General features: G+C 48.6%; 2 protein-coding genes across 4 annotated transcripts in view; both read left to right on the forward strand.

The window, feature by feature from the left end:
• Positions 1–27,500, forward strand: part of ctnna1 (catenin (cadherin-associated protein), alpha 1) — a 117,000-nt gene that overhangs the window by 88,082 nt on the left and 1,418 nt on the right. For both annotated transcript variants that reach the window (XM_053642152.1, XM_053642151.1), the window contains exons 15-18: positions 486–667; positions 8,674–8,779; positions 24,817–24,951; positions 26,858–27,500. The exon at positions 26,858–27,500 is cut by the window's right edge and continues 1,418 nt beyond it. In XM_053642152.1, coding sequence (XP_053498127.1) covers positions 486–667; positions 8,674–8,779; positions 24,817–24,951; positions 26,858–27,148 — 714 coding nt within the window. In that variant the 3' untranslated portion in view covers positions 27,149–27,500. The remainder of the gene's footprint in view (positions 1–485; positions 668–8,673; positions 8,780–24,816; positions 24,952–26,857) is intronic.
• On the forward strand, positions 4,814–8,634 carry LOC128618518 (octapeptide-repeat protein T2-like). Of its 2 annotated transcripts, none has more exons than XM_053642154.1 (2): positions 4,814–7,412; positions 7,531–8,634. In XM_053642154.1, exon 1 carries the CDS (start codon positions 5,463–5,465, stop codon positions 6,432–6,434), a length of 972 nt encoding a protein of 323 aa, XP_053498129.1. In that variant the 5' UTR covers positions 4,814–5,462; the 3' UTR covers positions 6,435–7,412; positions 7,531–8,634. The 2 variants fall into 2 exon arrangements, with proteins under 2 accessions (XP_053498129.1, XP_053498130.1); XM_053642155.1 differs by having other exon boundaries at positions 4,814–5,638; positions 5,699–8,634.

A 27,500-nucleotide genomic window follows, 5' to 3' on the forward strand; every position in this document is an offset into this window, starting at 1 on the left:
TCCGGGTCTCTGTCTGTCCGGGTCTCTATCTGTCCGGGTCTCTGTCTGTCCGGGTCTCTGTCTGTCTGTGTCCCTCTTTAACGGTCTCTGTCTGTCTGGGTCTCTGTCTGTCTGGGTCTCTGTCTGTCTGTGTCCCTCTTTAACGGTCTCTGTCTGTCTGGGTCTCTGTCTGTCTGGGTCTCTGTCTGTCTGTGTCCCTCTTTAACGGCCTCTGTCTGTCTGTTTTATCTCTTCAGCTTTGGTTGTTTCTCTCTTCATCTGTGTCTTTGTCTGTCTGTTTAACTTAATGTCCATCAGACTACGTCTATATCCATCTCTATCTATGTAATGGTCTCTCTCTGTCCTCTCTTTTTGTCTGCATTTTACAGGGAATGAACAATCAATGGAGGAGAGAGATGATTATAGTGCAAGTGTGTATGCTGCCTCTATGCTGTCTCAGTCGTGTGTGTGTGTGTGTGTGTGTGTGTGTGTGTGTGTGACCGCAGGCCATCATGGCTCAGCTGCCTCAGGAGCAGAAGGCGAAAATTGCAGAGCAAGTGGCCAGCTTCCAGGAGGAGAAGAGCAAACTGGACGCCGAGGTCTCAAAGTGGGACGACAGCGGCAATGACATCATCGTTCTGGCCAAGCAGATGTGCATGATCATGATGGAGATGACTGACTTCACCAGGTGAGAAACGTTCCATGTGAGAAACGGTAACTAGCCATCCAAGTACGAGAAGGTTCACGACGCGTCAGTCGCTCAGCCGAAACCGGGAGCTCGCCGTCAAAGACGTTTTGGAGAATAACCGGTAATATAGACCTCGATTATGGGCAATTTAGTTTCCGATATAAACTATATAATATCAGTAATAAGCTGAGACTTTATTCCTGCTGCCCGGACCAATATGGCGGCGGCGACATGCGATCCGGCGGCCAACACGGCGTCCGTTTACGTCTACGGTCGTGTCGCACTGACATACACTCGCCGTCCAATCACGGCCCTGAGCCGTATTCAGAGGCGTGGCTGTACTAGGACGAAGACGCAAGCTCCCGAGCGAGTCGTTTTCCAGGACTCGGTCAACTTCCGAGCGGTGACGGTGACTTCATGACGAGTAGCGTTGGTAATTTTCCTGAAACGGTGCAGCACTCCGTTGTTTTATTCCTCATTCAAAACGCGCCGAACAGACCGCGCTTGTTGTTTGCTAGTACAAAAGTAATCTTGCTTTATTCCCGTCTCACGGCGCTCACTTCTGTGTTAAAGTCGGGCGTGTTTATATTTATTTACGCCCGCGCGCGCGTGTGTGTGTGTGTGTGTGTGTGTGTGTGTGTTCTCAGTCGAACCTGTGTGCTGCTATTTAATTGTGACCTTTTCACGAACCAGAAACCCGCCTAATGAAATGTCTCGCATTTCTCTCCCTCTCATTTCCAGCAGCGCTCATCAGTGGGCGAGGTCTAATTTAAACTGAACCGCACGCTTCATTTATCCCTGAAGGGACTTTGACCTCTGTGCAGAACGGCGAGCTCCAGTTTTTCACCGCCGCTCACTTCCTCCTGCATCACTGCAGTGGTTTTCCATCTGTACAGCGGGGGTTTCTTCACATATACACGCACGCGCGGTGAGCGAGAGATCCCGTTACTCAGCTATCCGTCTCGGGTGTCCAGGGAGTCGCCTCGCTCTTTCAGCTTTCGCTTGCTAAAAGCAGGGATCCTGCGTTGTTGAGGAGCGGCAGGAGCGCGTCGTGTTTATTCCGCACAGCTAGCGGACGTTCGAGAGGAGTGTCTCGAGACTAAAACGTTCATAAGGAGTGAAAACTCTCGCACGTGTAAAAGGAACAAAGCACGTGGGGGTCATGCTGCTGTTCGGGAAAGTAATCAACGACAAAGCAGAGTTACTCTCAAAGTGTTTTATTCCTCTTCCACCACCGCGGTTAGTCAACATTTCTGTTTATTATTTAAAAAAAAAAAAAAAAAGACGACGCGTCATACTACTTATCCGTTTATAGTTCCGTTTAAGGGAGCAAGTCGGCCCCCTCACCAGCCTCTCGGGTTCCCTCGAACGAGCTGTTAGTGTAGAAACGCGTTAATGTAACGGGAGTGTTGATATAAACCTGTGAACTGCTGCTGTAGGAAACTGACCACGCCTTCTGACTGATCACTGCAAATGGGGGGTTGTTTGTTTGTTTGTTTGTTTGTTTGTTTGTTTGTTTGTTTGTTTTTTTGTCCAACGTGTAGTTTTCGGATTTCCGCCTCTGTTTATCTCAGCACCGACACGTTTTGCGTGTAAATCGGAACACTGGTGCTGAGTAGAAGGTTAGCGAAGCACCAGAGTGTCTCCCTCTGAGAGGAAGGATGATTAGCAGAGCGCGAGAGAGCGTGCATGCGAGAGGTTAAATAGTAACAGGTGCAGTTGATTATGGGGAGGTTCCCCAGGACCTGGGGTGCCCTCTATTGGGGCGTGTGGGGCGTGACGGGGGTTTAATATGCTAGACTTGGTTATGAACTGATGGTAGAAGGGGACATAGGGGTCACCCACGTTTACACCCTTTCACAAACTAGAGTCCCTGCCATCTGCTCTCTTATTCCCCTGTGTGTGTGTGTGTGTGTGTGAGAGAGAGGGGGGAGAGAGAGAGAGAGAGAGAGAGAGAGAGATTACTTCCTTCTGCCCTTCACCTCTTTACCTGAAGTGACGTGTTGTAAGGACAGGACACCCAATTCCTGTATGGCACAAGTGAAATGAGTGTAGGAGAGCGGTCTGTCCATCTTGTCTGTGGGGGGGTGTGTGTGAGGGGGTGCTGGGTCGGCTTGAACGCGCACTCTGTGTCTCAGCTGTTCAGGTGCAGCTCTCTACACACACAGTGCTGATTGGCCTTTTGATCCACACTCTTCCCCTCGCAGGATCAGGAAGGAGAAATCACTTCAAAGCAGCAGTCGTGTGAACTGGATTCAAATCCAAATTCATGTGTCCTCTCTCTCTCTCTCTCTCTCTCTCTCTCTCTCTCTCTCTCTCGGTGTCTGCCAATTCGATTGAGCTTTATTGGCATGACTGTGTACAATGTTTTGCCAAAGCATTGATATGGACCAAGAATAAAATCTCTGAACGCAGAACAAATAAGATGAACAAGTGAAGAAAAACCAACAAAAAGGAAAGGTCTGTCTCTCTCTCTCTGTCTCTCTCTCTCTGCCTCTCTCTCTCTGCCTCTCTCGTCTCTCTTTCACGTCCTCTTTCTCTTGATTTCTCTCACTTTCTGTCTGTGTCTCACTTGTGCTCTGTCTCTTGCGCTCTCTGTTTCGTGTTCTCGCTCTTTCACATTGTCTCTTTCTCTTGCTTTGTTTCTCATTTTCTGTCTCTCTCTCGCGTTCTCTCTCTCTCGCGTTCTCTCTCGCGTTCTCTCTCTCTCTTGCGTTCTCTCTCTCTTGCGTTCTCTCTTGCGTTCTCTCTCTCCCTTGCGTTCTCTCTCTCTTGCGTTCTCTCTTGCGTTCTCTCTCTCCCTTGCGTTCTCTCTCTCCCTTGCGTTCTCTCTCTTGCGTTCTCTCTCTCCCTTGCGTTCTCTCTCTCTCTCTCTTGCGTTCTCTCTTGCGTTCTCTCGCTCCCTTGCGTTCTCTCTCTCTTGCGTTCTCGCGTTCTCTCTCTCTCTTGCGTTCTCTCTTGCGTTCTCTCTCTCCCTTGCGTTCTCTCTCTCTTGCGTTCTCGCGTTCTCTCTCTCTCTCTCTCTTGCGTTCTCTCGCTCCCTTGCGTTCTCTCTCTTGCGTTCTCGCGTTCTCTCTCTCTCTTGCGTTCTCTCTCGCGTTCTCTCTTGCATTCTCTCTCTGTCTTGCGTTCTTGCGTTCTCTCTCTCTCGCGTTCTCTCTCTCGCGCGTTCTCTCTCTCTCTCTCTTGCGTTCTCTCTCTTGCGTTCTCTCTCTCTCTTGCGTTCTCTCTCTCTTGCGTTCTCGCGTTCTCTCGCGCGTTCTCTCTCTCGCGCGTTCTCTCTCTTGCGTTCTCTCTCTTGCGTTCTCGCGTTCTCTCTCTCTCTCTTGCGTTCTCTCTCTCTTGCGTTCTCGCGTTCTTTCTCTCTCTCTCTTGCGTTCTCTCTCGCGTTCTCTCTCTCTCTCGCGTTCTCTCTCTCTCGCGTTCTCTCTCTCTCTCTCGCGTTCTCTCTCTCTCTCTCTCTCGCGTTCTCTGTGTGCGCTCTCTCTCACTTTTTCTGTCAAATTCCGATGAGCTTTATTGGCAGGATAAAGTGTACAGTGTTTTGCCAAAGCATTGATGTGGGCAAAGAATAAAATCTGAACACAGAACAAATGATGAAATGACCAAGAAGAAAACCTCAAAAGTTTTTCTCTCTCTGTCCCCCTCTGTCTCCCCCTCTGTCTCTCTGATGGGATCATTTGTGTCGTCGTTATTAAACAGACTGTGTTCCGTGGCGTGAGCTCACTGAGGTGCTGCAGATAGTTGTATTGTTTCTGCTGGAGGTTAAAAAGCATGAACACTCATCCTTACAGACCGGAGAAATGGAAAGCGAGGATCAAAACATCTGCTTGGCCAGCGGTGCTGGAACATTAATGTGTAAAATGTTAACCGTGTGTGTGTGACTGATTGAGGATTGCCACCTGCGTAAATGTGTGAAGCGAGATCACGGCGTGTTCACACAGCCCGCGGTGAAATCATCGCCCTTCCCTGACCTTGAAGCGTGACGGTTAATGCAGTGGAGAGAAATTGGTTTCAATTTTTTATTATTTATTTGTTTATTCCCTTGTTGGTTAATTCACCCAGAAGACAGTCATAAAATAAATGTTCACAGAGGCGCTGTTCTTCAAGGAGAACGCACGCGCGCGCACTCACATGAACACACACACACGCGCGTGCGAGTAGTGGGCGAAGGTGGCAGTGGTACGGTCAGCTATGTAAATCTGATAAATGCGCTCCGGTCACCTTGCAGCTGTTCTGCCATTACTGAGAGAGAGACGGGTAGAAATGGACAGACCGAGAGAAAGGCAAATGACGAACGAGAGATGGGCAGTTGGAAGGAGAGAGAGACAGATGGGTGGAGTGAGACTGATGGACCGAGAGAGATTGACAGTCGCACAGAGAGAAACAACCAGATGGAGAGCACGATGGACATGGAGTGAGGGACAGAGAGACTGATAGGGAATGAGAGATGAATGGACAGACAGCAAAATGGGGAGACGGACAGATGTACGGGGCAAGAGACACACCATGAGAGAGCGTGAAAGGACGGACGGGCCAAGAGCGTGAGACAGACAGGAGGGAGAGAGAGATGGTTGGATGCAAAGAGTGAGATGGACAACCAGGCAGGGAGAGATAGTTGGGTTGAGAGAGAGACAGACAGATTGGTGGAGGGGGGGCACACAGGTAGAGAGAGTAAGGGGCAGACCGACAGGAGAGGAGACGGTGAGACGGACAGACTGGGGAGGGGGCGAGAGAGGGAGACTTGAACAGACACTGGGGGAGTGTGTGAGAGGCAGGAGAGTGGGATGGATGTATGGGAGAGGGGGAGAGAGTGGGATGGATGTATGGGAGAGGGAGAGCGAAAGAGGGGGAGAGAGTGAGATGGAATGGAAATGGGGAAGAGAGAGTTGGAAAGACAGAAGTGGAGACGGAGAGACAGACAGGTTTGGGGAGAGTCAGAAAGACGGAGGGAGGGAGTTGGAGAGTCAGGTTTGGGCAGAGTCAGAAAGACGGATGTAGAGAGAGGGAGAGAGTTGGAGAGACAGACAGGTTTGGGCAGAGTCAGAAAGACGGATGTAGAGAGAGGGAGAGCGTTGGAGAGACACGTTTGGGGAGAGTCAGAAAGACGGATGTAGAGAGAGGGAGAGAGTTGGAGAGACAGGTTTTGGGAGAGTCAGAAAGACATGTAGAGAGATTAAGAGAGTTGGAGAGACAGACAGGTTTGGGGAGAGTCAGAAAGACAGATGTAGAGAGATTAAGAGAGTTGGAGAGACAGACAGGTTTGGGCAGAGTCAGAAAGACAGATGTAGAGAGAGGGAGAGAGTTGGAGAGACAGACAGGTTTGGGCAGAGTCAGAAAGACAGATGTGGAGAGAGGGAGAGAGTTGGAGAAACAGACAGGTTTGGGGAGAGTCAGAAAGACGGATGTAGAGAGATTAAGAGAGTTGGAGAGACAGACAGGTTTGGGCAGAGTCAGACAGACGGATGTAGAGAGAGGGAGAGAGTTGGAGAGACAGACAGGTTTGGGCAGAGTCAGACAGACGGATGTAGAGAGAGGGAGAGAGTTGGAGAGACAGAGGTTTGGGCAGAGTCAGACAGACGGATGTAGAGAGAGGGAGAGAGTTGGAGAGACAGACAGGTTTGGGCAGAGTCAGACAGACGGATGTAGAGAGAGGGAGAGAGTTGGAGAGACAGACAGGTTTGGGCAGAGTCAGACAGACGGATGTAGAGAGAGGGAGAGAGTTGGAGAGACAGAGGTTTGGGCAGAGTCAGACAGACGGATGTAGAGAGAGGGAGAGAGTTGGAGAGACAGACAGGTTTGGGCAGAGTCAGACAGACGGATGTAGAGAGAGGGAGAGAGTTGGAGAGACAGAGGTTTGGGCAGAGTCAGACAGCCGGATGTAGAGAGAGGGAGAGAGTTGGAGAGACAGACAGGTTTGGGCAGAGTCAGACAGACGGATGTAGAGAGAGGGAGAGAGTTGGAGAGACAGACAGGTTTGGGCAGAGTCAGACAGACGGATGTAGAGAGAGGGAGAGAGTTGGAGAGACAGACAGGTTTGGGCAGAGTCAGAAAGACGGATGTAGAGAGAGGGAGAGCGTTGGAGAGACACGTTTGGGGAGAGTCAGAAAGACGGATGTAGAGAGAGGGAGAGAGTTGGAGAGACAGGTTTTGGGAGAGTCAGAAAGACATGTAGAGAGATTAAGAGAGTTGGAGAGACAGACAGGTTTGGGGAGAGTCAGAAAGACAGATGTAGAGAGATTAAGAGAGTTGGAGAGACAGACAGGTTTGGGCAGAGTCAGAAAGACAGATGTAGAGAGAGGGAGAGAGTTGGAGAGACAGACAGGTTTGGGCAGAGTCAGAAAGACAGATGTGGAGAGAGGGAGAGAGTTGGAGAAACAGACAGGTTTGGGGAGAGTCAGAAAGACGGATGTAGAGAGATTAAGAGAGTTGGAGAGACAGACAGGTTTGGGCAGAGTCAGACAGACGGATGTAGAGAGAGGGAGAGAGTTGGAGAGACAGACAGGTTTGGGCAGAGTCAGACAGACGGATGTAGAGAGAGGGAGAGAGTTGGAGAGACAGACAGGTTTGGGCAGAGTCAGACAGACGGATGTAGAGAGAGGGAGAGAGTTGGAGAGACAGACAGGTTTGGGCAGAGTCAGACAGACGGATGTAGAGAGAGGGAGAGAGTTGGAGAGACAGACAGGTTTGGGCAGAGTCAGACAGACGGATGTAGAGAGAGGGAGAGAGTTGGAGAGACAGACAGGTTTGGGCAGAGTCAGACAGACGGATGTAGAGAGATTAAGAGAGTTGGAGAGACAGACAGGTTTGGGGAGAGTCAGACAGACAGATGTAGAGAGAGGGAGAGTTGGAGAGACAGACAGGTTTGGGCAGAGTCAGACAGACGGATGTAGAGAGAGGGAGAGAGTTGGAGAGACAGACAGGTTTGGGCAGAGTCAGACAGACAGATGGAGGGACACGTGAGCTTGGCGCGGTGCCTGAGCAGTAAGGGGCGGTGTTGAGGGGCTCGGTGAGGTTAATAAGGGCCTGAGTTTTGGCGGTAAAGTGAAATGCAGTGCTGATGAGGGGCGACTGCTTTTCCAGCAGAGTCTTTACAGGCTTTTACAGGGAGGCTGTCGGACATGAAGGAAGAACGTGGCGAGTCACTGAATCGTTCCACTGAATCGTTCCACTGAATCGTTCCACTGAATCATTCCACTGAGTACCTGAGAGCTCGCCGCTCCACTCGTTCGTCCCACCGAGAGACGCGAAGTCAGCTTAACACAGTAAATATGTGCGTTAGTTAGTGTGACCCAAACAGCCTGCAGCCTAATGAGAGCGGTTCAGCTGTGGTGATTTAAAAATGCAGTCGGGAGCGTTTGATCAGATGGCGTAATTCTGATCGGAGCCGTGTGTCTCCGCGCGCTCTGGGCTTTTCTCAAGTCTGATGGTGTTCTTTATCTTCTGATCATCTCCAGGCTCCGTAACGCGTCCGTAAGAGGAAGCTCTTCCGTCTGCTCTCGAATGTGTTTGTTTGTTTGTTTGTTTTTATTTATTTATTTATTTATTTATTTAGAGAGCGGTCCAGGTTGCACCGCTTTGCCAAATTTGCCCTCTGCTCCCTTATTGGAGCTGGCAGGTAATGGATCGGCTCATGGCCGTGTTGTAGGAGTGGGCGGAGCCGAGCACTCGGACATGCAGAGCTGGGCAGCGACCCCAGGAAGTGAACGAGACTGCTCAGGGGAGGGAGGGAGGGAGTGACTGGGAGGATGTGCCATCTGGCCCTGTGTGTCACACTCTCAACACTCCCTCCGTTTTTGTTTTTTTGGGGGCTTTTTTTTCCCCTTCAATCTCAGCTCAGTGTTCCAAGAATACAAAATTGCGCTACAATCAGGAGGACGGAAACTCTCACACCGACCAGTCACAGAGTACTGACATGGGTTGATGTGAAATGTACTGACTGTGTGTGTGTGTGTGTGTGTGTGTGTGTGTGTGTGTGTGTGTGTGTGTGTGTGTGCGCTTCTCAGGGGAAAAGGGCCGCTGAAGAACACCTCGGACGTCATCAGCGCCGCTAAGAAGATCGCCGAGGCTGGGTCTAGGATGGACAAGCTGGGACGTACCATCGCTGATCAAGTGAGTGTACAGTCCGAGTCGGACGCACGACGACGATCTGATCGTCCGGCGTGTTTGGACGTTTTAAGTGCAAATGTGCTGACCAGCATACACTTCCGGTTACCGTACGTCTTCCGGTGTTTTCACCGTACCCATCCTCCCGCAGGCCCTCCCGACCACGCCCTAACACCAGTGTGTATTTTCTTGCAGGAGTTCAGCACTTAGACCTCCATTAAAAGCGAGTTTGTACGTAGTAAACTTTTCTCATTACGGGGAAATAAGGCGAGCCGTGTCCGTGCCGATCCTCAGAGGACCCCGGAGTGTTCCGTTACGTCTTTTCTTAACCATCTGAACGCTATAAATCATCCCATTACATTACAGTGCATTATGGGCTCCTAGAAGAGGCTTTTAAAAAAGAAAACTAGGATGGGAGTATTAGATGGAGGGTGTAGCGCCGAGGCTCTTGGCGGATATTATAATCTGCGTCTCGGGAGAGCGTCGAGTCGAACGCGTGCATCGGGCGCTTCCGTCAGTGCGTGAGGAGTGTGTTTAACTCCAATCATCTCTCTACATCTTTCTGTCTCTTGAATTAAAACCTCATCATGCAGCATCTCTAATTGATGCACGTCATCCCACGCACGCGCACAGATTTATTGACATAACAGCCTGGCCTGCCATCACACACTCACACGAATCTGTGTACACCTACACGTCCATTCATTGAACCACCTACGCAGCAGTGCACACGCTCGCGTGCACGCTCTAACACACCCGCGTTTAAGACCTTACGGAGCGTACCGTCTGTACGGAGACGGCGAGGAGCTGGTGTCGGTCAGAGGATGCTCTGATGCTCTGCTCCTGCAGTTCTTACACTGCTGATTGCTCATGTTGCAGATGAACAATCAGTGGTCTGTACGTCACCAGCGGAGGAAAGCTCCGGGTTCGTACTCGGGTCTGGGAACGGAATTGTAACGGCGCTCGTTTTCCTGACTAGGGAACGTATGCGCATTGAGGAATAGTTTTGAAAAATATATGAATGTCGTGATGTTGAATGAATGTAGATCACAGCACAAACAACACAACTTGTGCTGTCTGAAGATTTGAAATTCTCTTTCTTTTGCAATAAAGAAAGGGTGAAAGGAGAGAGAGAGTGGGATAGAGGGAGATGATTGATGGATAGACAGCGGTGGATAGGGATTGAGAGGAAGGGATGGATGGAAGGTTTGAAAAAGAGAACTTAATGAATGTATAGATGGAGAGATGGATGACTAAAGAGACGGAGGTAGATGATTGGATAGAGAGATGGATGGAGAGGTAGAAGGATTTATGGATGGAGAGAGGTGGATAGATGAATGGATGGAGAGAGGTGGATAGATGAATGGATGGAGAGGTAGAAGGATGAATGGATGGAGAGGTAGAAGGATGAATGGATGGAGAGGTAGAAGGATGAATGGATGGAGAGGTAGAAGGATGAATGGATGGAGAGGTAGAGGATGAATGGATGGAGAGGTGGATGGATGAATGGATGGAGAGGTAGAAGGATGAATGGATGGAGAGAGGTGGATAGATGAATGGATGGAGAGGTAGAAGGATGAATGGATGGAGAGGTAGAGGATGAATGGATGGAGAGGTGGATGGATGAATGGATGGAGAGGTAGAAGGATGAATGGATGGAGAGAGGTGGATAGAAGAATGGATGGAGAGAGGTGGATAGAAGAATGGATGGAGAGAGGTGGATAGAAGAATGGATGGAGAGGTAGAAGGATGAATGGATGGAGAGGTAGAAGGATGAATGGATGGAGAGGTAGAAGGATGAATGGATGGAGAGGTAGAAGGATGGATGGATGGAGAGGTAGAAGGATGAATGGATGGAGAGGTAGAAGGATGAATGGATGGAGAGAGGTGGATAGAAGAATGGATGGAGAGAGGTGGATAGAAGAATGGATGGAGAGAGGTGGATAGAAGAATGGATGGAGAGAGGTGGATAGATGAATGGATGGAGAGGTAGAAGGATGAATGGATGGAGAGGTAGAAGGATGAATGGATGGAGAGGTAGAAGGATGAATGGATCGAGAGGTGGATAGAAGAATGGATGGAGAGGTAGAAGGATGAATGGATGGAGAGGTAGAAGGATGAATGGATGGAGAGGTAGAAGGATGAATGGATGGAGAGGTAGAAGGATGAATGGATGGAGAGGTGGATAGAAGAATGGATGGAGAGAGGTGGATAGAAGAATGGATGGAGAGAGGTGGATAGATGAATGGATGGAGAGGTAGAAGGATGAATGGATGGAGAGGTAGAAGGATGAATGGATGGAGAGGTGGATAGATGGATGAATGGATGGAGAGGTAGAAGGATGAATGGATGGAGAGAGGTGGATAGAAGAATGGATGGAGAGGTAGAAGGATGAATGGATGGAGAGAGGTGGATAGATGAATGGATGGAGAGGTAGAAGGATGAATGGATGGAGAGGTAGAAGGATGAATGGATGGAGAGGTAGAAGGATGAATGGATGGAGAGGTAGAAGGATGAATGGATGGAGAGGTGGATAGAAGAATGGATGGAGAGAGGTGGATAGAAGAATGGATGGAGAGAGGTGGATAGATGAATGGATGGAGAGGTAGAAGGATGAATGGATGGAGAGGTAGAAGGATGAATGGATGGAGAGGTGGATAGATGGATGAATGGATGGAGAGGTAGAAGGATGAATGGATGGAGAGAGGTGGATAGAAGAATGGATGGAGAGGTAGAAGGATGAATGGATGGAGAGAGGTGGATAGATGAATGGATGGAGAGGTAGAAGGATGAATGGATGGAGAGGTAGAAGGATGAATGGATGGAGAGGTAGAAGGATGAATGGATGGAGAGGTGGAAGGATGAATGGATGGAGAGGTAGAAGGATGAATGGATGGAGAGGTGGATAGATGAATGGATGGAGAGGTAGAAGGATGAATGGATGGAGAGGTAGAAGGATGAATGGATGGAGAGGTAGAAGGATGAATGGATGGAGAGGTGGAAGGATGAATGGATGGAGAGGTAGAAGGATGAATGGATGGAGAGGTAGAAGGATGAATGGATGGAGAGGTAGAAGGATTTATGGATGGAGAGAGGTGGATAGAAGAATGGATGGAGAGAGGTGGATAGATGAATGGATGGAGAGGTAGAAGGATGAATGGATGGAGAGGTAGAAGGATGAATGGATGGAGAGGTAGAAGGATGAATGGATGGAGAGGTAGAAGGATGAATGGATGGAGAGGTAGAAGGATGAATGGATGGAGAGGTAGAAGGATGAATGGATGGAGAGGTAGAAGGATTTATGGATGGAGAGAGGTGGATAGAAGAATGGATGGAGAGAGGTGGATAGATGAATGGATGGAGAGGTAGAAGGATGAATGGATGGAGAGGTAGAAGGATGAATGGATGGAGAGGTAGAAGGATGAATGGATGGAGAGGTAGAAGGATGAATGGATGGAGAGGTAGAAGGATTTATGGATGGAGAGAGGTGGATAGAAGAATGGATGGAGAGAGGTGGATAGAAGAATGGATGGAGAGAGGTGGATAGATGAATGGATGGAGAGGTAGAAGGATGAATGGATGGAGAGAGGTGGATAGAAGAATGGATGGAGAGAGGTGGATAGAAGAATGGATGGAGAGGTAGAAGGATGAATGGATGGAGAGAGGTGGATAGAAGAATGGATGGAGAGGTAGAAGGATGAATGGATGGAGAGGTAGAAGGATTTATGGATGGAGAGAGATCGAAAGACGAATGGATAGAGAGATGGAGCTCTATAGATGGACAGGTGCATGGATGGATAGAGAGATGGATGGAGAGATGGATGGGTTGACGGATGAAGAGAACATGTATCCTGCTGCTTGGATGGAGTTAAAGCACATAAACACACACACAACTTCCTCTCATACATTCAGTACCAATCGTTGAAGGTCATATTGAAACACGCGTCTCACACGTCATGTTTTCACGTGTGCGGTTACGTGTGTATAAACTCCAGAGTGTTTTATCTTCCTCGGTGTGGACTCATCCCTCTGTTCCATACTATACACATCATGAACACTAAACCCTACAGCTTTATCCCGTTCACTGTGAAACCAGATCTGCTAATTACCCATGCAGTGAAACATCTGCAGTGTTCTTACACACACACACACACACACACACACACACACACACACACGCTTCCATATCATCTAGCGTAATGAGCGGGCCTCCGATGCACACTCCGCCTCATGTGCAGCCTCAAGTCGAAGAGAGTGTGTGTGTGTGTGTGTGTTTGAGGCATAGTCTCACTAATACACCGAATAGAGGGGTGTGTGTGTGTGTGTGTGTGTGTTTTTGAGTCATAGTCTCACTAATGCACCGAATAGAGGGGTGTGTGTGTGTGTGTGTGTGTGTGTGTGTGTTTTTGAGTCATAGTCTCACTAATACACCGAATAGAGGGGTGTGTGTGTGTGTGTGTGTGTGTGTGTGTGTTTTTGAGTCATAGTCTCACTAATACACCGAATAGAGGGGTGTGTGTGTGTGTGTGTGTGTGTGTGTGTGTTTTTGAGTCATAGTCTCACTAATGCACCGAATAGAGGGGTGTGTGTGTGTGTGTGTGTGTGTGTGTGTGTTTTTGAGTCATAGTCTCACTAATACACCGAATAGAGGGGTGTGTGTGTGTGTGTGTGTGTGTGTGTGTGTGTGTGTTTTTGAGTCATAGTCTCACTAATGCACCGAATAGAGGGGTGTGTGTGTGTGTGTGTGTGTGTGTGTGTGTGTGTTTTTGAGTCATAGTCTCACTAATACACCGAATAGAGGGGTGTGTGTGTGTGTGTGTGTGTGTGTTTTTGAGTCATAGTCTCACTAATGCACCGAATAGAGGTGTGTGTGTGTGTGTTTTTGATTCATAGTCTCACTAATGCACCGAATAGAGGTGTGTGTGTGTGTGTGTGTGTGAGAGAGAGAGATGGACATTCAGAGAGACTGAAAGGGATGAGAGGAGAGAGACACCGAGGCGGACTGATCCAGAGACCAAACCAGTAGACAGTGAGACACTGGTATCATGAGACGGAGGTAGAGAGAAAGAGAGAGGGACATAGACACACACACACAGAGAGAGAGAGAGAGAGAGAGAGAGACAGTGATGGAAGGGGAGAGTGTGCGAAAGACACAGTGACAATGGATGAGTGGAGAGGGAGACGGACAAATAGACAGTGAGAGAGAAGGACTGACTGATAAAAAGACAGACACCGGTGGATGGACAGAAGAACAAAGAGAGATGGACAGATGGAGAGAGAGAAGGACGGGAGCTGGATAGAAGGACAAGGGAAGGCCTGCTAGACCGAAGAAGGAAGGATGGAGAGAGAGAGACGGAAGTTGAGAGAGGGATGGAGACGGCGAGGAACCGAGACCGCAGCGTGGATGGACAGATGGAGACAGAGTGAGCGAGACAGCAGGACAGGGAGTCGGAGAGAGAGATGGAGGTGTGAATCGGGGTTAATTTGCGGGGGGTGTGTTGAATGAGGCAGATGTTCAGGATGTGTGTTTTCTAGAAATGCACAGGTGTGTGTGTGTGTGTGTGTGTGTGTGTGAGCTGAAACACAGGTGCTGTGTAAAGCAAAGCTGCGTTCATTATTTATGCATTTCCACTGTCTTACATCAAAATCAGCCAATCACCCGAGACACGTGCGTGCGCACACACACACACACGGAGCATTCGTAGTGGTGTACTAGTTTAATTAAACAGCTTAATTAATCACATGACATTTTATCATTTTCTTTACGCAATCCTGTACAGTCAGTGATGAACAATTACAACCCAGCGCCCCCCCCCCGCCCCCGCAGTGTCTCTTTCAGGATATCGGACGGCGCTCAGTGGAAAGTTAAACGAGTGTTGAAGCAGGATGAAGGGGTGAACACCAGGATTTAGGTCAGCGCCGTATGAAAGGTCTGCTCTGCAGTTTATTAACAATTTACGAGTTACACGCTGCGGCTGGAATAAATTCCCTCTGAACACGCTGCCAAACAAATAACGCTGCCTAATTGAGGCTTACCATGTAAATGTGCGATCCATTGCTTGCCCTATAAATGATCTCCTCCTGCTCCTACACACACACACACACACACACACACACACAGAGGGCTACAACTACACAGGCCACTAGCGCATGGTTGCGCAATCAGCTTTGGATCGGTGCAGCGTGACGAGGTGAGAGTATCCGAGCATCTTCTGATGCCCTCGCAGCCACTGAAATCGTTCAGCTCCAGCAAATTACACTCTTTTTAACCAGACGGGCAGCCATGTTGGATTTTTATTAACGCCACAGAGATGAAATCGTTTTAAATAATAGATCAGTTAACGTTCATCACGCATCGGTTCATCTGTAACGCGCCCGGCCCGGACGCGTCCGTCTCTCGTATTTCTCAAGAGAGCCAGGAGAGATCTCTCCTCTCCTCTCCTCTCCTCTAGAAGTAGCCTATCTGCCAGAGATCCACTGCATTTCTCCTCTGTAATGAGGGAGGGTTTGAATTTACCGTCAGGACTCTGGCGGGGGGGGAAAACACAGCGGCGTGGATGCCATAGGAATGATGCAGGGTTTATTAATAGGAAGCATCGCTGCAGTTTTCCTGCACTCGCTCACACCTAAATCAGCACCCAGACTAGCTCGTCATCCATCAGCACACTCGCCGGGGTGTACAGGGACTCCAGGATTGATGGCGTTTTGGAGGCTGATGGATTCTGTGCGAGTTATCAGGAAAGCTGGTGTGGACGTGTGGGAATGGGGATTCCTATTAGCCTGTCTGCTTAACTGTAGTCTCAGTTTTGTCTTCAACCTTCCGCGCCTCCGTCTGCTATCCGTCTTAATCCGACCGAAGCTCAGGTGAGAGACCGTTCCGGACCGTCTTTACACACTTTAACGCCGGACGTGTAAACCGAACGCGTCGTCAAGTAAGAAACGCAACACGTGCCGTGTGCTTCTAGAGAGACGTGATCAGTGACGCGGACCTGCCGTTACCACGGTTTATTTTATTTATGGAAGACTTTCTTTCCCGTTTGTAGTTACGGTTGATGTCTGTTCCCGTTTTCACTCGCGCCATAGCAGCGATAAACGGTCATTCCATCGCTAGCGTAAAATTCTCTGTCCGCTGTTGAAAAACCGGATCTTTGAGCCGTGATCGAGATTAAAACCGGCTTGAGATATTTCACTTCCTGTGTAATACATCTAGAATACATGAAAGTTCTACTTTTTGAATTCAGTTACTTTTCCACAATTATTCAGATTTTTTTTGAGATGGACCTGTACGCACAAATATCAAAACATACATCAAAATCAACACAGGAATGGTTTACGGACCACGAAATCCAGGTCCTGCCATCGCCGTCCCAGTCCCCTGACCTGAACCCCGTAGAAAACCTGTGGGGTGAACTGAAGAGGAGAGGTGGACCTCGAAATGTGAAGGATCTGGAGAGATTCTGTATGGAGGAACGCTCTCAGATCCCTCGCCATGTATCCTCCAACCTCATCAGGCGTTATAGGAGAAGACTCCGAGCTGTTATCTTGGCAAAGCGAGCTAGCACAAAGTATTGACTAAAAGGGTGCCAATAATTGTTGCACACCTATATTTAACCGAGATTTTTTGGGGGGATAAACGTGTGTTGTGTTTGCAGATGTTTATCCATGAGAGCAGAGGATTCTAGTGAGGTTTTTTTTTTTTAACAGAAGATGAAAAGGTTAAACAATGGACAAATACTTCACAGCCGCCTTTGCTCAGATTTAGCGAGGGTGCCAATACTAGTGTACGTCACTGTGTGTGTATAACGCACTAGCATTCCTCTCATCCAGTCCGTCAGATCGAGGTGTTTAGCAGTGTAACGGATCGGCTCCAGCGTCTCGTCTCTTCAGTGACGGGTGTGGGGTAATTGTCCGGAGTAAATGCTCGGGGATTATCGCTCTGTTCCAAATGCCCCCCCTGATTGATTTTCATGGTCCGTGATGGCTTTATGTTTAGCCGCGCCAAATCCGAGAGCCATTTCAATGTAATATAAAACGCATTAGCTACATAAAGTGATGCTCCATTCGCTCCTCTTACATTAAAAACCTCTCGATTAAAAATTCATCTGTAGCTAATTTCTTTTTTTTTTTTCCAAAACACTTTCCTATATTAATGGCTGCTTTTTTTTTTTTGTAAACGAACCGTCGATTACGGATTTATTTATTTATTTGTCTGTCGAGTTAACGGTTGTGGATTCTGTGTTCTACAGACTCTGTATCGTCACCGTTCACGCATGGGGAGTCTTCCGCGGTCGCGTTTCTCCAATACCAGGGCTACCAAATGCGTCGTTTCAAACCCAGACCCCCAAACACTCGCCAAAACACTCGCCAGAACCCAGAGCCCCACTGTCTGTCTGTTTATAACGAACCTGATTCCCTGATGAAATGGTTGGACTCTCAGTATCGCTTATCCAAAGCTTTACTGGTGCTTCACCCGGCTGAGCGCCGTTTCCGCAGGATTTAATCATGTCTCGAAACGGAAAGGTAGCGGCCGTGCGAACGTCAGAACGCGCGCCGCGTCTGTAAACCGAGTCCCTCTATGTCGAGAGAGCGTGGGTGTGCGCCGTCAGGTGTGAGGATTTCAAGATCAATCCCTCACTAACACCGCTCTAATGAGCGTGACCACTGGAACCTCGCATATACCGTCAAATATCATGTGCACGTGTGTGTGTGTGTGTGAGATAATTAGCCTGTGTCCAACCAACAGGGTTTTGATGCTCATGTCTGGAGGTTTATTTGCCTGCTTTCTGCTTGCTTGTGCACTTGAGCTTTTTATATATAGCACATACGGTCTGTGAAACTACCAGCGAGTACATCCTGTCTCACACACACACACACACACAGTCTGCGTCTGCTCCAAGCTTTACACCGTGTTTTAGATCCCAACGGAAAGACCATCACGGCAAAATGAGAGAGATTCTAGATTAGATTATATTCTTTTTTTTTTCCTCCCCATTTTGGACACCCGCGAATTCCCGCCCAGCACCCGGCTCTACCCATGATGCAACAGCTACCGACCCGGGTGGGTGAAGGCTGACGCATGCCTCCTTGTGTTCGGGTGATAATTAAAACGTCTACCTGTACTGGGTTATTCTTATTCTTAAGGTGACAGTGTTTTTGCTTGTGCAGTTTTTGGCTACTCGACTCTACCCACCTCTGAAGATTTATAACTTCACGCTGTCTCGGAGTTTTTCCTCACCGCTGTCCGCACCTGTATTTAGCGCCATCTACTTGTGATCCGATCTCCCGTGACCGTGTTAATACCAAGTCTGAAGTGGGCCTCGGGGGGTGTGTGTGTGTGTGTGTGTGAGAGAGAGGTGAAGAAAGATAAGATGGAGTGTGCAAACACCCTATACTGTCTTGCTCGTTTTTTTTAATACACACACACACACACACACACTCCTAGGTGAGCAGCACAGTCACGGTGCCGGCTCTGTGCATCTTCACCTCATCACCACCGCATAGCTATCAGAGGGTGTTTTTTCGCTGACCGTGTTTCCTCTTCTTTATGAAGATCAAAGTCGGTATCTGGCTCGCCTTCGTACTCGGGGTGGATTGGATTGGGGGGGGGGATTAAGAATGAAAGAAATCTCATGTTCTACATAATTAAAAGTTTCCTCTCTCCTTATGCCAATCTCCTGACATTTAACTTCCAGTTATTAGCCGATATTTAATTTGGCTCCGGTACCGACAGAATGTCGGTTTCGGTCGCCGCGCCGTCTGTTAGTTCTGTCTGGGTAAACATATTGGGGGTCTCGAAACAGCTCCCGTGGAAACTAGAAACTTTTATTACATACAAATCTTATACCACGGCGACTTGCCAACGATTACCCCTATTCGGATGTGTTCGAAACTCGACTTGATAGGTGCGTCTCATGTCGTGGAGGTTGTTTCTGGACGTCCTATAAGGATTTTTCAGCGGCGGCTCCGTCCACAAATGCTAAATAAACATCTTACAGAAAAACGTCTCGATATCGGCGATCACGCAGGCTTTCACACGCTTTATATAGCGCGTTCTCCGTACCGGCCCGCGTGAACGAGCCGTTTCTATAGAGACGGTGGCGCGCTGGAGCGAGAAACGCTTCATCGGGATTGAGTATTGGGCAGCTGCCGTGGTATGAAGTGATACGGCGTGCCGTGACGACGTCTCCGTGTAGTTTGTAGCGCACTTACGCGCGGAAGTAAAAAAAAAAAAAAAAAGAATCGGAGCGCAGAATGAAGAATGGACTCGATTGAGATGGAAATGTGCACGAGGCGTTTTTCCGATGCACATCTAATAATGTTTAATCCAGTGCGGTGTTGGCCTTTAGGCCAGAATAAACAAACCAATCTATTACGACGCTTCATCTCTCATCACTGTCCTGAAGCGTTGCGGAGACCGTGAATATAATGACCATAGGGATGATGATGGTAATAAGTAGATGGTGAATTTAGGGTGTGTGTGTGTGTGTGCTGAAGGTCAGTGTAGCGGTGTTGCCCCTCTGCCGTTCGAGCTGCAGTTCATCACGCCGCGTGGCATTTACACTGATGCACTGCGACCTTCTCACTCATTTTACAGCAGGATGTTTTTAATGCCACGGCGCCATGGGAAATGTCTTCCTTTACTTCGGCAGCTGTCGTATCTTCTTCCCGAGCGCAGGGCGCGCTGGAGCTTTTTGCTCACGAGAGCATCGGGAAAACCGAACGAGATGGGTGGCGTGAAGCGTCCCTCTCTCCTGACGTCTGAAGACCGGCGTCTGCAGGAGAGTTGGAGGGAAAACGATTGCAAACGTGTGAGAACTTCACAAGTTCTCGGAGGAGAACCGTGTGCGTCTGTGAGCACCGGGGGAAGGGGGGGGGGGGTCTAGATAATAACCGACTGCTATCGTTTTAACGGTTTCTGAAAACAGTTCTCTGCAACTTCTTCAAACAAGTTAATGAGGCAGTCAACGCTGATGATTACGCTGAGATTCACCAGGATTGACTCTGCAGCTGGTGCATTATGGGATTGGTTTGTGCTTCGTCACAGTGATGGTGTGAAGTGTGAAGTGAATGAGGCGGTGCAGCAGTAGATGCAGCAGTCAGTGGCAGTGTGTTTGTTTACACTACTCCACAAGCACAGGTTTTCTTTTCCTTCTTTACTCTCTCATTCATGATCGTCATGGTGTGTCTGGACTCGGCGTATCGTGTGTTCAGAAATCCGTTTCTTCATTTATCTTCAGTAACTGCGTTATCCTGGCCGGGGTCACGGTGGGATCAGATAAACGTGTCGCTTCAGTCAGATTAGACAGACTGCTGTCCCCTTCTGCGTTTTATCCAGTCTGTCATTACAGCTAGAAACCGATCAGATGCTAGATTGGAATCCCAGCAACAAATCTCCCCAAGATTTTATCTCCCCAAGGATTTATTGATTTAGATTTTTCTTGTTTGTTTGTTTGCCTGATTTATTTATTTATGTATTTATTTTTACCTGCCTATTTATTTACTCATAACTTTAAAGTGATTAAAAGCTCAAGCAAGATTTTAGAAATTTTATTTACTTGGTTTCATGTTCTAATAAGTAAGAAACGAAGTGGAAATTTATTTATTTATTCATTCATTCATTTATTTATTTAGGCTTAAAACTGATTAGATCCTACAGCAAGACGACAAACATTTTATTTATCTTTGTTTATTTCGGCTTGAAATTCAACAGAACCTATAGCAAGATCCCAAACATTTCTTCTAAAACATTTTCAATTCTTGACTTTTTATATATATATATATATATATATATATATATATATATATATATATATATATATATATATATATATATATATAAATTAAATTTACTTGTTTGTTTGCTAGGCTAGATTGGAATCTTTTAATTTTGTTAATATTTGTTTGATTTAATCGTGTTTATTTATTTCCTCTTGGGTTTTTGAAGCCGGTTATGCGGACGGCCTCCCCTGGCGTTCGGCGCCGTGACGCGGCTCCATTCCGAAATCGCGATAGTGTTCACGTTCGTCTGTGCAGCGAGACGGCGACTTGCCCGTCACGCTTCTCGAACCATTATTCCCGTTCTTAAACGAGGCATTTATAAGACGCGCGTGGAACGTGGGTTTTCTTGCGTTCGCTGTAGTGCACAGCACGAGGAAGCCTTTCTCCAGCTGGCTAGAAGCGTCCTGACGGGAGTGTTTCTAGACGCAGACCGGAGACTGAAATACTGCAGTGGTGAAAGAGCCAGAAACGCAGGAGCAGCAGTAAGAAGAATGCCGAAATCGCTCCGTCTCTTTGGTCCGGAGTGGTTTTATAATCTGACGGCGCAGAGCCGTTCTCTTGTATGTAACGTAACGTCCCGTCATCGTGTGACGGTGCGTGTGAGGTCGTGGCAGTGCAGGGTTTCCTGTTGTGCACAAGCGACGCTTTCAGCACGAGCCCCGTCTCATTAGCATGCTGAGCAGTGTACAGTTTAGCACACGGCTGTTTTTCTGCTAACTCCTCTATCTTTATACCCTCTTCCTCTTTTCCCCTTCTCCCTGCCCTCCTCCTCCTCCTCCTCCTGTTCTCTCTTCTGATCTCTCTGGATCTTTCTCCGACTCCGCAATGAGCTTCCTCTGGCTCCCGGACAAGGAGGCAGCAGGACGATTGATATAATTTGGGCTGTCCCGCTAATGCTGTTTGAACTGACGGCGAAACAAACGAAGCTCGTGAGAGGAGACGGCGTGCGCAGGCTGATCAAACACGACGTAATGGCACTCTCGAGGCCCGGCTTCCTCCTGTGGAGGAAATCGGCCGTCCTCACGGGCGTGTGCGTTTTTATGAGCGGCCTTGCGTTTAGACCGGTGGCACTGATGCCACGATGCGTCACTTCAGTTTGTGACTCGGTGCAAAAGGAAAGCTCACGAACTAATAACTTGGTTTTATTCACGTGACGGATGACTCGTGTGACGTCTGGCGCCTAAGCGGGAACGAGTCGCACATGTGACGAACAAAAAGTGTTGTGTGAACTCCGTGCAGAGCGTACGGTAATTATTCAGCGCACGTTATGGCCCTCACACTCGCCTGCTGCCCGTCAGCTACGTTCCCGGCGTACGTCGGTGTCGGACTCGTCCAGTCGTGCTGGAAATACACACCACGCTAAGCACAAAGAGAAACAACATATCGTGTAGGTGTATCGTGTTCGGTGTTGGTGCATTAAGCCTCCTGTAGGGGGCGTGTCCGTCTGTGTGATCACATGGTACACCTGTCGCTGATGGGCTTCGCGAATGAACAGTCTGGGCCGAAAGGAAATCGGCCCCAGCCTCGCTACTCGCGTCTTCTGGACCGTTCCGTTCTGCGTGTGGTTTTCATCCGTGTTTAAGAGGTCCGCGTGCCGAGTCCCCACCGTTCTCTTCGTGTGCTTTTATTTTAGACGCGGGGACTCAGCCCTGCTTGCTCCTTTATACCAGCTCCAGCTGCACACACATAAATGTTGTGTGTTCCTGGTCTCCGAGAGCAGTTGAGGTGAGTGTACACGTCTCGGTGTTAATGGAGTTTGTGATGTAAAGCCTTGAGCGTCTTGGCAAGTTTTTATTATTAACAGCCAACAGAAATAAAATGGTCCCGTGCCAGCGCTGGCAGTGTAAGAGCGCTCGCTCCCGTGCTCTCGCTCGCTCGCTCGCTCGCTCTTTCTGTCCGTGTGTCTCACCCCTCGTCTTTCTCTCTGTGTCGTTCTCTCTTTCTCTCCCTTTGGCAATATAAATGTACAATTGTGAAGGAGAGAAAAACAAAGTATGTACAAGGGAAGGGTAGTGTAAAAACAAGAGAGATAGAATCTTTCCTCTCTCTTTCTATACTCCGTCTCTCTTTCTGTCTCATGCTATTCATGTTCTCTCCATCGTTTTCTGCTCTCTTGCCTTCTCACTGTCTTTCTTTCTGTCCTTCTCTCTCTCTCTCTCTCTCTCTCTCTCTCTCTCTCTCACATTCTGTCCTTCTATTTCTGTTTTTCTCCGAGAAGCTCGGTCTCTCTCTCTCTCTCTCTCTCTCTCTCTCTCTCTCCCTCCATATTTGTCTTTCCGTATTTCTCTCACTATTCATGTTCTTTTTTTTTTCTTTGCACCCAGAGAAATGTCTTTACACACTACTTATAGTTTAAAATGCTGTATGTAATTTATCCTTTCTGTGTTGTAGCATACGCTCCCCTGCGAAAGTATTGGAACGGCAAGGTGCCATGTTTAAGTTGTTGAACGCATCTGGATGTAAACCTCAGGACATGAAGGCTGAGATTCTGATTCATCGTCTTGTCTCGGCGTCTCTCGAACCCTCGTGCGTTCAGAGTTTTAGTACGAACCACCGCATTGGCCTTGCCGTTGCAGTGCTGGTGTTCAGAGGGGTCTGTGTATCAGAAGTGATGCGTGTACTGCAGGAAGGACTTCATCTTCTGTGCAGATGGACCCGTGGTGAAAGTGTGTTCCTCCGTCCAAACCCGGAATGATCCCCGAGAGCTGACGCCGTGTAGAAGCGTGAAGCTGTAATCTACAGACTCGAAACGCGGATGAAATGCGAGTGTGGCGCGTGTGTAGCGGTGCACGCGGACACGCCGCTGCTCTCAGACAGATGACGCGCTGTCAGCGGTAAATTGGCACCTCTGCGTCGCGCTCTCGGCTTTGTGTTGTCCTTCACCGTCATGAAAATGGCTTTTCTAACACGTTTCCGTCTGCCGGCAAGAGAGCCGTTTGTTCACAGGATCCCGAGATCTGATGTAACAAAAGACGTGGCGTTTGACTTGGATTTGATTTTAGGCATTAGATTTTTATCTCGCGGTGAAAAGAGCGCCGTTCTTCCCGTTCTGTCCTGTTTGGTAAACTCGTTACTTTTTAGCTTTTGTTCTTGGTTTGATCAGATTGTTCCCTCCCCCGCTCCCCCTCCCCTGCTCCCCCTCCCCCGCTCCCCCTCCGAGCCCAAAGAGTAAAGGGAGTCGGGATCATGACCGTGGAGCGAAGTGTGCTGATCACGCCTGAACTCACTGCTCATAAATCTCTACACAAAGCACTATCTGATCTCTCTCTCTCCCCCCCTCTCTCTCTCTCTCTCTCTCTCTCTCTCTCTCTCTCTCTCTCTCTCTCTCCCCCTCTCTCTCTCCATCTCTCCCCCTCTCTCTCCCCCTCACTCTCTCTCTCTCTCCATCTCTCTCTCTCCCCCTCTCTCTCTCTCTCCCCATCTCTCCCCCTCTCTCTCTCTCTCTCTCCCCCTCTCTCTCTCTCTCTCTCTCTCTCCCTCTCCCCCTCTCTCTCTCTCTCCCCATCTCTCCCCCTCTCTCTCCCCCTCTCTCTCCATCTCTCTCTCTCTCTCTCTCCCCCTCTCTCTCCATCTCTCCCCCTCTCTCTCCATCTCTCCCCCTCTCTCTCCCCCTCTCTCTCCCCCTCTCTCTCCCCCTCTCTCTCTCCATCTCTCCCCCTCTCTCTCCCCCTCTCTCTCCATCTCTTTCTTTCTCTCTATTTTTCTGTCGCTATTCCTTTCTCCCCCTCTCTCTCCATCTCTCTCTTTCTTTCTCTATTATTTTCTCTCTCTCCCTCTTTCTTTCTCTTTCCATCTCTCTATTTCTTTCTTTCTCCATTACTTTCTCTCTCTTTCTTTCTTTCGTTCTCTCACTTTCTATTACTTTCTCTCTTCTCCCTCTCTCTCTCTCTCTCTCTCTCTCTCTCTCTCTCCCCCTCTCTCTCTCCCCCTCTCTCTCCCCCTCTCTCTCTCTCTCTCTCTCCATCTCTCCATTTCTCCCCCTCCCCCTCTCTCTCCCCCTCTCTCTCTCCATCTCTCCCCCTCTCTCTCCCCCTCTCTTTCTTTCTCTCTATTTTTCTGTCGCTATTCCTTTCTCTCCCTCTCTCTCCATCTCTTTCTTTCTCTATTACTTTCTCTCTCTCCCTCTTTCTTTCTCTTTCCATCTCTCTATTTCTTTCTTTCTCCATTACTTTCTCTCTCTTTCTTTCTTTCGTTCTCTCACTTTCTATTACTTTCTCTCTTCCCCCCCTCCCCCCCCCCTCTCTCTCTCTCTCTCTCTCTCGCAGTGTCCTGACTCGACGTGTAAGCAGGACCTGTTGGCCTACCTGCAGCGTATCGCTCTCTACTGCCACCAGCTCAACATCTGCAGCAAGGTGAAGGCCGAAGTGCAGAACCTGGGCGGAGAGCTCGTCGTGTCCGGGGTGAGTCTTAATTAATAAACGAATAAATGAACTTACATCATTAAAGTTTTCATCTTCTGTACCGACCAAGCGTTCTCCAATCCTGCCTCATCGTATACGTTCTTCATTTCATGATGCTTTTTAAAAATGTCGCTGAAAAAAAAACCCCACAAAACTAAAAACCATTATTATTATTATTATTATTATTATTATTATTATTATTATTTCAGGACCTGACCAGAAGAACCCTCTTAATTAGTTTACGTTTTTCAACGCACATTGTAAACGTCACGTCCTCTTCATTTAATGAGATCAGCCGTTTTCTTTATCGGTCTCTGATTGGATCTGATACTCGGCGTCTGGGTTAAAATGGCTGACTGTTAGCGAAGGCGATGCGCGCTCCGGCGCCGGGTTAGCCTGACGCACACGCGTGCGTGATGCCCGACATCACTAATCTGTTAAACCTCCTGCACCTTCCCTCCATCTCCCGTGTAGTCTGTTGACTCTTCATTTTCGGCGTAAATAAGCTTGGCACGCCGTGGCGTCTACGCGACCGCCGTCCGTCACCGATTGTTTAGCAGCAGGTGAAGGTTTTGCGTCTGACGCTCCACGTTTTCCGTAGAGGACGTCCAGCTGTATAATAATCAGCTCACCTTCTCGACTGTGCTAAATTAAACATCACACGGCCATTATTAGTCCGGTTATGCCGTTATTGCCTGCAGTCCTGCCTTTTCATGTTTAATGACCCCAATTAGATTCCGTGCCCTCGATCCCGTTACTGCACACACACACCGCGTCCTGAAAGAGTCACAGCACAACACGGCGTTTATTCACGCCAGCTCACCTTCTCCGCTCGGAGCTTTTTACTGTAGCTGTGAATCTAATGCTGGGGAAATACCCCTCGTACGGTTACGTCTTACCCGCGGGACTTGTTTCACAATACCTGAATGAATTGTTCACTTGTTAAAGGTTCGCGTCCGTCACAGCGTTTGAAACCGTCCGCGTGATCTCCATCGCGCCTTAACCGTCCGCGCTAACGGCAACGAAATTACCTCAGCCTGTTAACCCCGCCCACGTTACATCACTAATTCGGTTCGCTTTCCTGATGTGCATTTTGTCGTCAGTGCGGTCGTCCCTGTGTTTATATGACGTAGAGCGGTGGTTTTCAAGGTAGGGGGCGCCCGCGGGCACCCGGGGGGCCTCAACAATTTGGTACGAAAAATAAATTCTCACTCAGACAACCACACACACACACACACACACGATCAATTCCTAATGTAATGTAAAGATGTGATGATTAATAAATAAAAAAGGGGGATATATTCAGAAATCTGTATTTTCAATGTGTTTTAAAGACATCTTGCAAAAGGGCGGCCTCGGTCTAATGTTAATGCAATTTGGGGGGGGGCCTTGCCATGGAACCCTGACGTAGGTCACGTGACCATGCCAACATGGCGGACGTAGTACGTCCGGGATTGTATTCATACTACACACGCATACTGACTAGTACGTACTGTTTCAACAGCCGTGCAGTAGGTACTGCATGGGGTTCAGGACGTACCGTCACGGTGCGTCATTTCAGATGGGGTGTGTGTGTGTGTGTGTGTGTGTGTGTTGTAGCACTGAAGGCCAAATAGTGCAGTCATGCTGATATGATGGTGTTGAGGAAACGTGACGTAGTAATGTGTTGAGGTTCAGTGTGGCGGCTGATGATGAATCAGATTTCTACGTGGGTTTGATCTATGAGATTAAATCTTTATAAATATTCCAGCGGTTTCTGTAACTGAAGTGCGGATGGTTTATTGCCGGTGTAAAAATAAAAAAACAAAACGATTCTGAACTTAAATTTTTGAAGAAAAGCAGGATTGAAGCAGAGCTGTTTAAAAAGCTGAACTCCTCTTAACCTCCTGCTCGTTCCATTCTGCAGCTGGACAGCGCCATGTCTCTGATCCAAGCGGCCAAGAACCTGATGAATGCCGTGGTGTCCACCGTGAAGGCCTCGTACGTGGCCTCCACCAAGTACCAGAAGTCCCAGGGCATGCAGAACCTCAACATGCCGGCCATCTCCTGGAAGATGAAGGCTCCCGAGAAGAAGCCTCTGGTGAAGCGTGAGAAGCAGGACGACGGCCAGACCAACAGGGTGAAGAGATCGTCTCAGAAGAAGCACATCAACCCGGTGCAGGCTCTGAGCGAATTCAAGGCCATGGATAGCATCTAAGCAGCACCGTAACCCCGTACTCGCGCAGTCCTGACCCGCACTGTGCTCAGATATGGAAAATTTGATATAACACACACTCACACACACTCTCTCTCTCTCTCACACACACACACACACCTGATTCAGCTCATTCCCACACCACCACTCGGGTAACGAGCCGACTGAGGCGTGTCAAAGCTGTGCAGGACGGCTAGCGTTAAACCACTGCTGTAGATTCATCCGTGTGGGCCGCTTTTTTATTCCACAGATCATTCCTCTGCGTTAGAAAGCCACAGACCCACTTCCTCCTGCGTCTATTTATTCCACACGATCGTCTTCATACGCTTATACGCCAGTCTCGCCTTTCACGCAG

Source organism: Ictalurus furcatus, chromosome 14, assembly GCF_023375685.1.
Source record: "Ictalurus furcatus strain D&B chromosome 14, Billie_1.0, whole genome shotgun sequence".
NCBI lineage: Eukaryota > Metazoa > Chordata > Actinopteri > Siluriformes > Ictaluridae > Ictalurus > Ictalurus furcatus.